Below are 12943 nucleotides of genomic sequence, written 5' to 3'. Positions count from 1 at the left end.
CAAAAATTATTACTCTTTTGATAAATAATATTTAAATTAAGTTTTTTTTTTTAAACTACCCCTTATTTCAATTTGGATAATTTATCGAGTAGCATTTATGAGGAACATTTTTGCTCAAGTAAGACTTATTTCATTCATTTTCTGAATCAAGATCTTAAAAAACACCTCAATCTTCCAAGCATCCTACACATGATGCATGATTTAAGTAAGGGATTGGGTTTTGAGATCTGATGATCCCAATGTTATTGATGTAATTGGTAGAAGCTACTTGCCCATAAATCAAAATTTTACTTTGGGATCTCTAGGAGTAAAATTCCATTATGATGCTTTTTCTGTTCAGTTTACAGCATTATATACAACACCATCAGCTGAAGTGACTCAAAACCAAGATGTGTGGCCCCGATCATCTGGATCCCAACCTACAAACCTCCCAGAAAAAAAAAAAAAAAACACTATAATATAAATTATAACACGAAAAGCCTCACAATTTTTCTTCTTTTCTTCACAAATTATACAGTCTCTGTATCACACCCATTTCCTACTATTGTTATTGCTATTAAAACTTAAAGTCCTTCTAATAAAACTCCCAAATCCCTTAAATGACGAACGCCTCCCCAAACTTTTCCTTTTTGATAAACAAACACCACCACTCAAATTCCTTCTAAGTCCACGAACCTCAGGAGGTCTATAGGTTCTAATCAACGGCCATTTAATCCCCTCAAAAAAGGGGTGTCGTTTAATATCCGTCGCACCCCTGGCGCATCCTAGCCTTCTCCTTGGATCCGTCACCAACAATCTCTCTATCAAGTCCTTTGCCTCTGCCATCCCCTCTCCATCCGCCACGTCTGACTCTGCAAACTTAAACGAACTGCTCGATGCTATATTGCGCAGCGTGGCCTCTTTATTCTCTCCCTTAAATGGTGTGCGTCCGTATAAAAGCTCATAAATGAACACACCAAACGCCCACCAGTCCACCCCGTTACCGTGACCGTTACCATTAACTAACTCTGGTGCCAAATATTCGTGTGTTCCAACGCAGGATCTCGAGTACGCCGCCGTTGGTTCCGCCACACACTCCGTTATCTCCACCTCCGTTGACTCACGACGACGACGACGACGACGAGAAACAGCTCCAAAACAGCTGGAGTGATTTTTAGTGGGACCCATCCACTTGGAAGAAAACCGCTTTTCGAGAGTGGGGACCACATCGGATTTGAAACATAAGTCGAAATCTGTCAACATGATGTGTCCGTCTTCTCTGATCAAAACGTTTTCTGGTTTTAAATCACGGTAAACCACTCCAAGTGCGTGTAAGTACTCCATAGCCACCAAAACCTCCGAAGCGAAAAACCTAACGGCGTTAACACTAAAGCGGTTTCCCGTTTGTTTCCTTAGCAAGGAGTGTAGATCTCCACCTGGGCAGTAATCGATTAGAAGACACGTGTAATGAGAAACATCGAGATGCGCGTAGAGAGTAGGGAGGAAAGGGTGGTCGAGGATGGAGAGAATTTCGGATTCCATCTGCACGTGCGAGAGTTTTTTCGTGGTAAGTGCGTCTCTGTCGACGACTTTGAGAGCGAAGTTGGCGCCATCGTAATCTTTAAGACGGCAGAGATATACTCGACCTAGGTTTCCGCTACCGAGATGGCGAAGTAGCTTAAGATGACGGAGATGTAGGGTTCCATCGGAGGAGAGGTTGGTGGCGGCGTGGATTGCTGACCAATTTGAGTCAGATTTACGGTGAGGTCGTTGTGGACCTGAGGAGGAAAGACGAGAGTCATTGAAGCTGAGAGTGAGACTGCTACGAGCACTTGAGGAGGTGAAGGTGCGGTCTGTGGAAGTGTTTGAGGCGCAACTAGTGAAGCTGAGATCGAGATCTGTGTCTGATGGGAAAAGGGTTTCTACTTCCATGGCTGCTGAGCCTGATATGGGCAGAGTGTTTGAGATGGTGGAGGCCACGGTTTACTTATAAAGGGCCGAGACGAGAGAGAGAGAGAGAGAGAGAGTTGTTCACTTTACTTTAAATGTTTGGTTGACCAATCTATTCGATTAAAAAAAGATAAAAATGGGAGAGAATTAAAGATGCTGACATGGGTTTGAAGCCGCGTTTGTATTGGGAACTGTGAAAACTGGAGAAGAAAATAGTGTGAAGAGTAGGTAACGGCTACATGGCGGTGATTTTAAAATTTTTAATGTTTAATTACTATAGTTGTTGATTAGGTAATAATCAGCATCTCCAGGGGTTTTGCTGTCATTAGATAAATAATTTCTGACTAGCTATATTTTTAAGGAAATTTGGTTTGTATATATATGAATTGTGTAGATTCATTTTAAATGGTTGCTTTGGTGGGGGTAGATATATGTACAAAATTTATGGAATCTTCTTAAAATTGTTGTGACCATCACTGTATCAAAATAATGTAGATGAATTTCAAGTCATTCATTCCACTCTCCATGTTTATACAAAATTACCAAGTTTCTTTTGGGCGTACCCTTCCAGGTTTTAATGACCTAAATGTCATTCATCTTCAACATATAACAAAAGACTTTTGATTTTTCTCCCAAAACTCTATTATTCATTGTATTCGACCCTTTTTCGACATCTTCAACCTTTTGTAAAAAATCGTTATTTTTTATTTACAAAATTCATTATTTTTAACTTTCCAAAAAATTATACATTGTTCTTAAGATCTGAGTTCGAAGTTGAGGGCTTTACGCTAGGTATTGAAGAGGACATATTTTAAGAAGAAAATCCAAGGATTTTCACTAGAGTTTGAAGGTGAAGTCAATTTTAATTATTATTATTAATCTACTTAACAAGACTTTGTCCAAGGTTATATGACAACATATTTGAGGGAAATCTTAAAACTAGGTTCATAGAGTTGAACTCTCTCAAATTCAACTTTTGAAATTTGATTACAAGAGTTAATTGCAACACTAGTGTTTTGGTTAACTACAAAAATTTATTCTTGAGTTTTGGATAAAAATAATGATTAAGAGGTTGGAGCCAAGCAAACCCATGGTTGACTAGTTCCCTCCCAAAATTTCTCACGTGTTCTAGATATAATGATAAAAAAGAAGAAAAAAACCAACGATAGAGGCAAAATTGTTGGGACAGGGCCTCTATCGTTGGGACAGGCCACTTGAGATGTTTCATTCCCAAGTCCAAGAAGCTTCTTCATGTGAAGTCTAGGTAGGCCATTTGTTCATGTATGTAACAAACAAGACTGATTGATCTGATGTTGATGTTATTTTATTATAGTGATTAAACTGACAAAGTGATTAATCTATCAAAGTGGGTAGTCTCAGTACGTTAGGAAAATTGACAAATGAATTTTTACTCAATGTCACACAATTTTAGGAAAGGTAGAATTAGTTGGATGCCAACACGTGTATCAACTACGTATCCACTCCCACAAGTATGATTTTGGGTCAGGTGATGAGTTACAAAGACTAATGGCAAGACCATATTTTGTATCCACAATCATCATCATTTCTTATAGTAGACCATAGGATGAGTTATCAATTGATCTCATTTCTTAAGAAGTATAACTCTCAACTCATCAGTTAAGAGTTGTAGTTTTATATATATAAAAATTTAGGAAGAATTTGATAGTTACAACTATTTGATATTAGCATTCCAAGTGCCATTCTAAAGTAGGTCTGGGAGTAGTGACACTTCTATCTTAGTGTAAGAAGAGAGGGCACATCTCAACTATTCAAACATAATGGATGACTACAATTATCTAATGATTTCTCGTAAACTCTAGATCTTATCACCTAGGGTACATGATTGAAACCCTCCACCCACACCTCAACGCATATCATGTAAGTCACAATCATGGGGATTTTTATAAAGAAGATATTTTAGGCATCAATCCTTTGGTGCATACAATCTAGACTCTATTCCTTAGAGCATTTCCAACAATGCTATTTACAATAAAGATCATATTTTGTCAAAATATGACAAATATTAATTTAGCTAGTCCAAAATTTGTTGGGTGCTTCAATAGACTCAACAAATCTTTTATTTGTTGAAAATTGATTTTAAATTTAATAAAAGTTGTAACATTATATTTTAAAATCCAAAATCATGATCCGATACCACAAACTTCCAGAGAACAAAATTCTAAGAATTTTGAATATATATTATTTTTCACCGTTGATTTATAATTTTAAGTTTTAGGAATTTGATATCCATCCATTTAAACATCTTGAATCAAGCTAAAAAATTTAAAAAAGACTTTAAACATTTTTTTTATGAATATAGATTTTTCATAAAATATAAAAAGATGATGTGGTCGATTGTCAGTGTGATAATCCATGTGGGCTCAACGACCTTTAATAAGATTTGAAATCTTGTTGAATTAGTAAGGAAAATGTGTTTTTTTTTTTAATTTTTATATTATATTTTTAATAATAACAAGTCAAAACCCCTCATTAGATTTAATGAACAATTATCTTGATATTCATATTTTTATTTTAAAATTTGTAAGTAAAAAGTTTTTTGGACCCAAATTTTGTGACTTGACTCTTTAAAATAAAGAGGATGTCAGGTTTAAAGAGTCTGTTGGAGTTGCTCTTAATATTCTCCACTATTACATTACATGGAAGTCGGCCATTGGCACTTTTTTAACAAGACTTTTCCAAACTCAAATGGTGACGACATCAAACATCCTGTTGAATTAAAAGGAAAAATAGACTTTATAGGAATCGATACCTGCATGTTTCCTATTTTCTACGGATATGTTACACTGAGAATCCTTAGGAAATATCTTCTCATCTCATGTCTTTTAGAATATTCTCTTATCAAGTGGGCCAGACCCCTTTGTGGACTGGAGACAGCAATTGGTTAGCTTTACAAGATGATCCTTAGTAAATATCAGTTCCATGTCTTTCTACAATCCAACTTTATATACTTTTAAAATATTCTCTTTTTGAATCAAGTAAAGCTTGCTTGATGTCCTTATTATTCCAAAACCACTTTTTTTACAAATCATGACAAATGTAACTTTTCATCTGTACTTTATTGTTATTTGATTTCATAGGTGCTTAATTAATATCCATTGGATCTAAATCTTCAGATCATCCGCAAAGCTCTGATCTTTTGCTGTGCTATTCATTAACAAGTGTACAGCTGATTGGATGTTATAGCTTAACAGCAAAGTATCTTTCCACAGCAGTGTTGGATGTGTTTAGTCGTTCTACAATGTCTTACGCACGACGTTGTCGGTAGTGAAGAGTTAACTAACCATGTTAGAGTTAAATTGCTTCTTAAAGTCAACGACCCCACTCCGCACCTTTCGGGATAAACGCGTTGATCGACAATTCCTAGACCTTAATGTGCCTACTCATACTTGCCGCCTTACATATGGGGCCACTTCAACTTATCGATCAAATTAAAACAATATGGCTCACTACCTCGATAAGAGTATTGGCGAAGACTTAATTTGGAAAAATAAATATTTTAATCTTTAAAAATATATTATAAAATATTCAAAATAATATTTATAATGGATAATAATAGACAATTATCATGGGTAAATTTAAAGAAAGAGAATATGCCTGCAAATAATACAGACATGTCGGTAAAAATGATCATAGAAAATCACCTTCATGTACACACTCAAGTTGGGGCGACCCATGCACTCAAATCAGCAAAATGGGTGACAATCTAGGGCCTTGTGAGGGGGTAACATACATCATCTAAGAATAACTTGCCAGGCGAGGATGTATCTCTTGATCCATCGTAAAAAAGAAAATATGTAATATTTGAGAGACAACTATTGTCCGGAACACGATTTTTACAAAACACCTTCTTTGAGTTAGACTAAGAAAGTGGTAAAGCGTTCCAATTACCCAAGTCTAATTAACAAGAAGAAATATGTTTAGGGTAGGTAAAAAAGAGCTCGACTTACCATTCAAAGAAAAAGAGGAAGAACAGCCCGATACCTAAAAAATTCACTTGCTAATAATTGACATGGAGCAGAGGCATGGGTTGATTATGGTTAAGGTGAATCATGGAACAATGCAACATTAAAGCGTAATCATGATCCAATAGAGTCGATAGCACCTTAGGAAGGAAAACAACAAAGGGCAATTAGATGTTTATAAATAACAGGTTCTACCATAGGAAAGTACGAGCAATCTCTCTCACATGACCCTGGTATTTTGTAGGACTGCCGATTAACTTGATTGTTTGAGCATATTTTGCTAGAATATTGTTGGAGATTGAAAAGGAAGCTTCATGCCATTATTAAATAGTAGAAAACCTAGGATAGCTAGGTTGTAAAAGGATCGATCCAAGAAGGTTAGAATAATTCCTACAATTACAATAAGGTAAATTCTAAAGATATCAATGATAATACATAAAGATGCATTTCATAGTTATTATTTTTCTTAAAAAAACTTTTATTTAATGATTTCATCATGAGTTGATAGTTAATACTTCAATTTTTTTATAAAGTAATCCAATTGTAAATGTCACACTTAAGATCAATTCACTTGTGTTGATGTATTCTATTGCCCTATGGAAAATGTTCATGAGTCAATTCGTTCAAAAGTGTGTCACATGACAATTTAAGGTTGAATTAAGTTTTTTGTGTCCCGGATGGGCCCACCAAATTTGAACTTGTTGAGGAACACCATTAACATCCTACAATTAATTAGGAGGCATTTGCAATTCTTGTGGATAGAGTTTACAAATTATTGATGTGTTCTTTTATGGGCAAGTGTCTTATGTAATTTGATGCATGTTCAAGATAATTAGGGTCGATAACGTGGGAAACATGTGTTGCTTAAGTAATATCGTTCTTCAGATTTTTTTTGTTTTTTTCTTTTTAATAATAAGAATATTATAGAATCAATCTTAGTGGGCGAAATATTTTGATATAAAAACTATTTAATTTTCCTATTTGAAGCTACGTTGTCTTAAAAAAATTAAATAAAAATAATTTAAAAGAAAGAGGAAATGAGAGATACATGGATATTTAAGATTGAGAGCAATAAATTAGTTTGACAACTATAGGAATGAAGCAGCATCCATCGAGTTTCTACACATGTCGACATGTCAACATCGACAATTCCCATGACCAGACTCCTTAGTCAAGAAGCGTTTTGAGGCCAAGATCCAAACTCCCTTTGTCGAACTGTCCCTTTGGGAAGATGACATATCCACAACGAAACAAAAAGGGATCATGTCAACTCACAAAAGTTTGTTGTAAATTAATTGACTTAAAACTATAATCTTGAAAATCTACATATAAATCTTGAAAACTATCAATTAAGATTAAATATCACTTATCTTTGAAATAGAAGATAAGAGAGAATGAAATCATAAGTGATTTTTGTTGATTTAGTACCTAAACATGACTTAGAGTGACTCATCTCAAGGTATAGAGGAGATAAAACTATTAGGCAACTTCATAAGAAAGTATAAAGGTTTCGTTTATAATAGTCATGATAATCTAATTTACCTATGTGGCATACTCAATTTACACCTCTGACATGATATGTTCAAGAACCGTAGATCTACACCTCATAAAAAAGTGTAGTTCTATATCTTGAAGAGTGCAAATCTATGATTCCCAAACATGTCACGTCAGAGGTGTAAATTGAGTATGCCATGTGGATAAGTCAGATTATCACAATTCTTTATAATATTACTATGTTGAATTTATAATATATGATTATTTTTTTAATGAATTAGCCAATAAACATAACAAGTGTTATTTTTCTCTTGGAGTCTGGATCGTATACACCAAGGGTGGAAGATTGAAAACCTCCTCCCACACCTCAATACATGCCGTGTAAGCTAAAATTTAAAAAATAAACACCTAAAATATCTCATTTTAAAATTTCCTTGGATTATGGCTTACATGACATGTATTGGTGTATATGAGAATTTTTTTCTTATACTAATAGAGAAATAAAAGCAATTGAGATTACAAATCTACCTCTAATTTTTATATGACTAATACTGAAGTAATCTCAAGATTATACCTCATATCATACATATTGATGTGAAAGTGTAAAAATCGTAGATTCTTTCATTGGGATACATGTCAAAAATATATATGATTCCTATACATTTTCACATCATGATATACGATACAAGGTCCAATCTTAGGTTACTCCAACACAGCTCTTTTTATATTAAGTAATGTACCATCTATTACCCCAAGGTTAGTTTTGGGAACTGAAATATTTAAGAAGGCCGAAAGTTATCGAAGTCACACGGATATGTAAGCGTACTCTTAATTTCTTGCCATTCTTCTAATTTTAAAATAAGGAGGGGTTTATAATTAAATAAGTTTGGTGATTGGTGAGTAAATTATTTATTAAAAAATAAATAAATAAAATAGAACATTATATATCATTAATTGCGTTAATTAATTTTGATATTCGTTAGGGGAACAAGGACTATTGATGGAAAATGGGGGGAGGTCCCATGTGATCGTTAAGGAGAGGGGGTGGGACCTACGTAGGAACGCTAGACGAAGTTGTCTGCCACGTGAGCAGCATTGGGCCTGTATTGTCGCTCTTCAGACACAAATAAATAAGGTTATAAGTCATATCTCATAGATCACAATAATGTCTCTCATAATTGATAACTACCGTACCCACAGTTGCACCAATTACCAAAATAACCCTTGTATTTAGTGTTACCAACTACCTTAATTTTCAGCTAAAAAGCTTTGTCAATGATAAGTTTTGATCTTATACAACTGTACCTAGATACCATAATTTGTTGTTTGTGTTTGTTTTTAGTATTAGTGGAACCATAAATACCAAATTTCTAATCTGAAACTTATCTGTGAAAATTTTGTTCTTTACATACACCTTGGGATCTGGGATACAAACTGTTTGATATCTTATCATTCACTTATCTCAATCTTTATACAGATTTGATTACATTTCAATGAGAAGTTTATAATAATCATGTTAGTTTCTATGAACAAATGGATATGATTTCGTTTCTTTAGATACGTATTCCACCACACCTATTGTATTGTTGGAGATTATCTTGACTCCCTTACTTGCGAAATACTTATTGTCAAGGTCAGATTAAACTCGCTTTTTTCAAGGCAACACATATAATTTTTAATTTTTTTTGTGATAACTGGGTATCCTTGTAGATAGTGGACAAGACATGTATCTGGGCTATGTCCAATCCGTAGACCATGGTCTTGTTCAAGGATTAGTCCCAGGACATGTGTAACGCTCACACATCCACACACCAGATAAGTGAGGTTGTACCCTCGCAGGTGGCCCTTAAAGAATTAATACTCATACTGGGTATCATACTCACGACCTACGGACATTCATTGTTTATCAGTCAGAAATTACCTTTGAACTAATTAGTTGGAGTTCAGGTGACAGATATATGATGAAAAATAAAAAATATATTCTTGCATGTTTCTTCCAATTTTCCTTCTTAACCGCTCGTACATGTTTCTTCCAATTTTCCTTCATTTCTCATAGTAAAACGGAACTAGAAATGAACTCTATAAATTTGCTGATTCAAGATCCTATCAATTGAGTCTCTAATACTGAAGCAAATGGTTTTTGGATATGAATAATTGGGATTGGTTCCTTTGGGTATTTTTATTTTTTGGATAATTAAGCCTAGACTCATAATTAACGATACAAGAATTATAGAACCCATTTTATATTTCATTATAAATTGGGGAAAATCCTAGAGGTGATAAAGCCCAATTTTATATGTGGATCTAAAACCTAATATTTGTCATAATTTTGTATGAAGATGCCTGACTATCAATATAAGTCTTATTATATATCATATCGAATAATACTCACTTTATAATTTGTAAATGCATTGGGCTTTTAAAAATGGGCCTCTCACTTGGTTGGATGAGATAGACTAGGCTCTACCTCTAGTGTGGGGCTCATGCTTTAAAGAAAAAGAAATCCCATGGTTTAATAATTATACTCAATTTCTAAATAATAATTTTTATTTTTTTGTTTGGTTTTTTAGGTAAGTTGAAGAGCATTTTGTCTCTTACATGCTAAGTTAAGAAATTTACTCCTAAAAGATAATCTCACAAAAGAAAAGAATAAGAGTTTTCTTGACATCATAGAGGATATCTTATTTACTTTAGTTTTTTAAGTAATAAATAAATAAATTATGTCATGGTGCAAGGCGAAGAAGCTATATGTCGTGTTCACACATGTGAATGTGTGTGCAAGTAATACGCTATTGAGGCACACTTTAAAAATTCTTCCATCTTACATCAACTTTTAGTATTTTATCCAATTGAGTTATTAGGAAACTCTCCATCTTTTTTATAAGATGACGAATTGTGATCGAGAGATTAGATTCAATGTATCCTATAAACCACTTTGTTGGAGTCCATCCAAATTAAACCTTGCATTCTTTCTTTGAGTAAAGAGTGTTAAAGAAAACGGTTACATGCCTTGTCTCAAATTCAATATTTCTTAACACAATTGTTTGATTTTTTAAATAAATTATTAGATTCTAAACCTTTTTTTTTTCCAACATACGAACCTAAATAATGGAGGGTTACTTTTGTCAAAAGATAAATTAATATACAAATGTGTTATTATTATTGTTATGGAAATTGAGTTTTGATGATTTAACATGATTATATGGCTAATTAATTAGCACATACATGCACCAAGAGAAGAAACAATACCAACGCAGACTTCCTGCCTTCTATGTTCCTTTTTGTCCAAGTACATTGCATTCATCCCTTGTTTCTAATTATACTTAAAAGACATGAAATCAATGATTAAAGCCACACTGAACCCATATGTTATCAAGTCTTTTGATGCCCACATTGTCTATCACATGCACCAATTTCAATTATTTATCAACCTTAGAAGCTCCCATTAATCATTACTTCCAATATATATATTTGTAAATATATTAGGTTTGTCACTATGTTTAATTAAACACATTGATTTTGTATAGTAGAGACATAAATCTATCATTCTTGAATTAGAAAGATACCCATCTGAACCCTTTAAATAAAGAAAATAGTTCAAAGAGTGTGGGCTGTGATTAATATAGTTGGTTATGGATTCAGATTGTCTGGTGGCCCACCATAGGGAGTTTGATCATTAGGAGAAGATGCTACAACGTGTCGAAGATTTTCATAGAACCTGATTCCCAACTTGATCTTGATTATATAGTTGTTTTAGTTAAAATTATTATTGAGCGTCATATGGGTGGGTGAAAGTATTTCTCAATGCATTTAAGGATCTGGACTTTTTATGTCTATAGCTGTTGCACCACCCATTAGAGCGAAAGAGAGAGAGATTATATTGCCACACCAACTTTCTTATAACACACCAGTTAAAGAGTGAGAGGAGTTTGATTTGAAGAGTTTTTCTCACTTGATATTTGGTTTGTTGTAAAAAACAATGGTGTGGCAATTAATATAATCTCTTGAAAAAAAACCCACATTTCATTTTAGAGTGTATATATAAGAAGGTAAGGCTCCTCTCACCAAAAGTGATTCTCACGTGTAGCAAAAGCCTGGAATGAAGGTCGCCTGTTCTACTGAGATTCCTCCATTAGAACCTGCTTCAACTTGTTCTCTTTTTGTTGATAGGTTGTAACATAAAGGGTTTGGTAATTTGTTATTTAAATTTTCTTGTTGGACAAACTCCCTACCGAACTAAGTCCAATCAAATCTGCATAAATCATTATTAGTTTTCTAAATCTCGGCTTAACTTGTCAACTAAATCTTAATAATTCCATAAACAATGAAAACATTAATGCATGTGCTTCACAATTGTAATCAGGCTTAATTTTTCATCATTTGTAGTTAGGGCTAGCTAGCTCTGTTAATAGATCGAATCAGACTTGAAATCCAATATGTTTCGATTCAATAACTCTACGTCGAGATCAATGCTTCGGATTCTGGATCAACCGTGTCCTAATAAAAATGTGAGAAAGAAAGCAAATTATAGTACATATTTTGTTTATACATATATATGAGTGTGTGTGAAATTAATGCATACTTGGTATCACATCGGATTTGATTTGATCTAGACCTAATCCGATTGTTATTGGATCAGATTTGGGTCCTTATATTCATATTTGATAATTACAGATTTTTTTCTAATAACAAGAATCCCTATAAACATTGGATTGGACTCATATCTGGGATTTGTCTACCCAATAGACCATAGTCTTGTCCAAAGGATTAATCTTGGGGTACATGCATCAAGTAAATCAGGGTGTGTTATGAGGAATTAACGTTCGTATTGAGCATCAACCCAACGACCTATGAGCATTAACCAGTTATTGGTTAGAAATTGCCATTGAGCCAACCCTTGGGGTTCATAAATACAGATCTTACCTAATGTTGAATCCCATTTATTTCGAATCGGTTCTAGGTCTTATCTAATCTGTATCAGACTGGTTCCAGATTGATCTGTATCCGATTCGGACCCAACGAATCCAATCCATCAGTGAGTAGAAAGGGCTCGAATCCCAATCCAATTTATGTCTTATGAGATAGAACAATTATTGTATGTATATATTTTTCTGAAGCTGTTTTCATTATTTCATCAACAGAAGGCAAGGACAAGAATTAAAATTTTAAAGCTTAAAAGGTGAGGGAAAAAGTTAAAATCACATATCTCTAGATGATCGTCTGGGCATACCTTACCAGTCCAATTGATAACTAAGTAATTAAATAACAATGTTGAGCTGAGAAATAATTCCAACCAAATTTGTAAGACATGAGTTGGAAAGTATAGCAACTCCTTGATTCAAGAATCAAGACTGCTTTTTTTTTTTTTTTTCCCACTTAAAAAAACTACTTTTCTTATATGAGGGAAGATGCCGTTAGGCCGGGGAGGAGGAAAAATGTTGGAAGACCATGAATTGTACTAGAAAAATAATGACTTGACTCGATTTAAAATAACGAACCTTGTGAACAAGTTGTGT

General features: G+C 33.9%; 1 protein-coding gene across 1 annotated transcript; it reads right to left on the bottom strand.

Moving 5' to 3' along the window:
• Nucleotides 1-244: 244 nt before the first annotated feature.
• LOC147409093 (serine/threonine-protein kinase WAG1-like) lies at nt 245-2014 on the bottom strand. Its single transcript, XM_086425417.1, has one exon. The coding sequence runs from the start codon at nt 1909-1911 to the stop codon at nt 526-528; it is 1386 nt and encodes a 461-aa protein (XP_086281543.1). The 5' UTR covers nt 1912-2014; the 3' UTR covers nt 245-525.
• Between the last annotated feature and the right edge of the window lie 10929 nt (nt 2015-12943).

This window comes from Akebia trifoliata, chromosome 2 (assembly GCF_017979445.1).
Source record: "Akebia trifoliata isolate Shusen 1 chromosome 2, ASM1797944v1, whole genome shotgun sequence".
Lineage (NCBI taxonomy): Eukaryota > Viridiplantae > Streptophyta > Magnoliopsida > Ranunculales > Lardizabalaceae > Akebia > Akebia trifoliata.
This window is presented reverse-complemented; position numbering and strand designations above follow the sequence as displayed.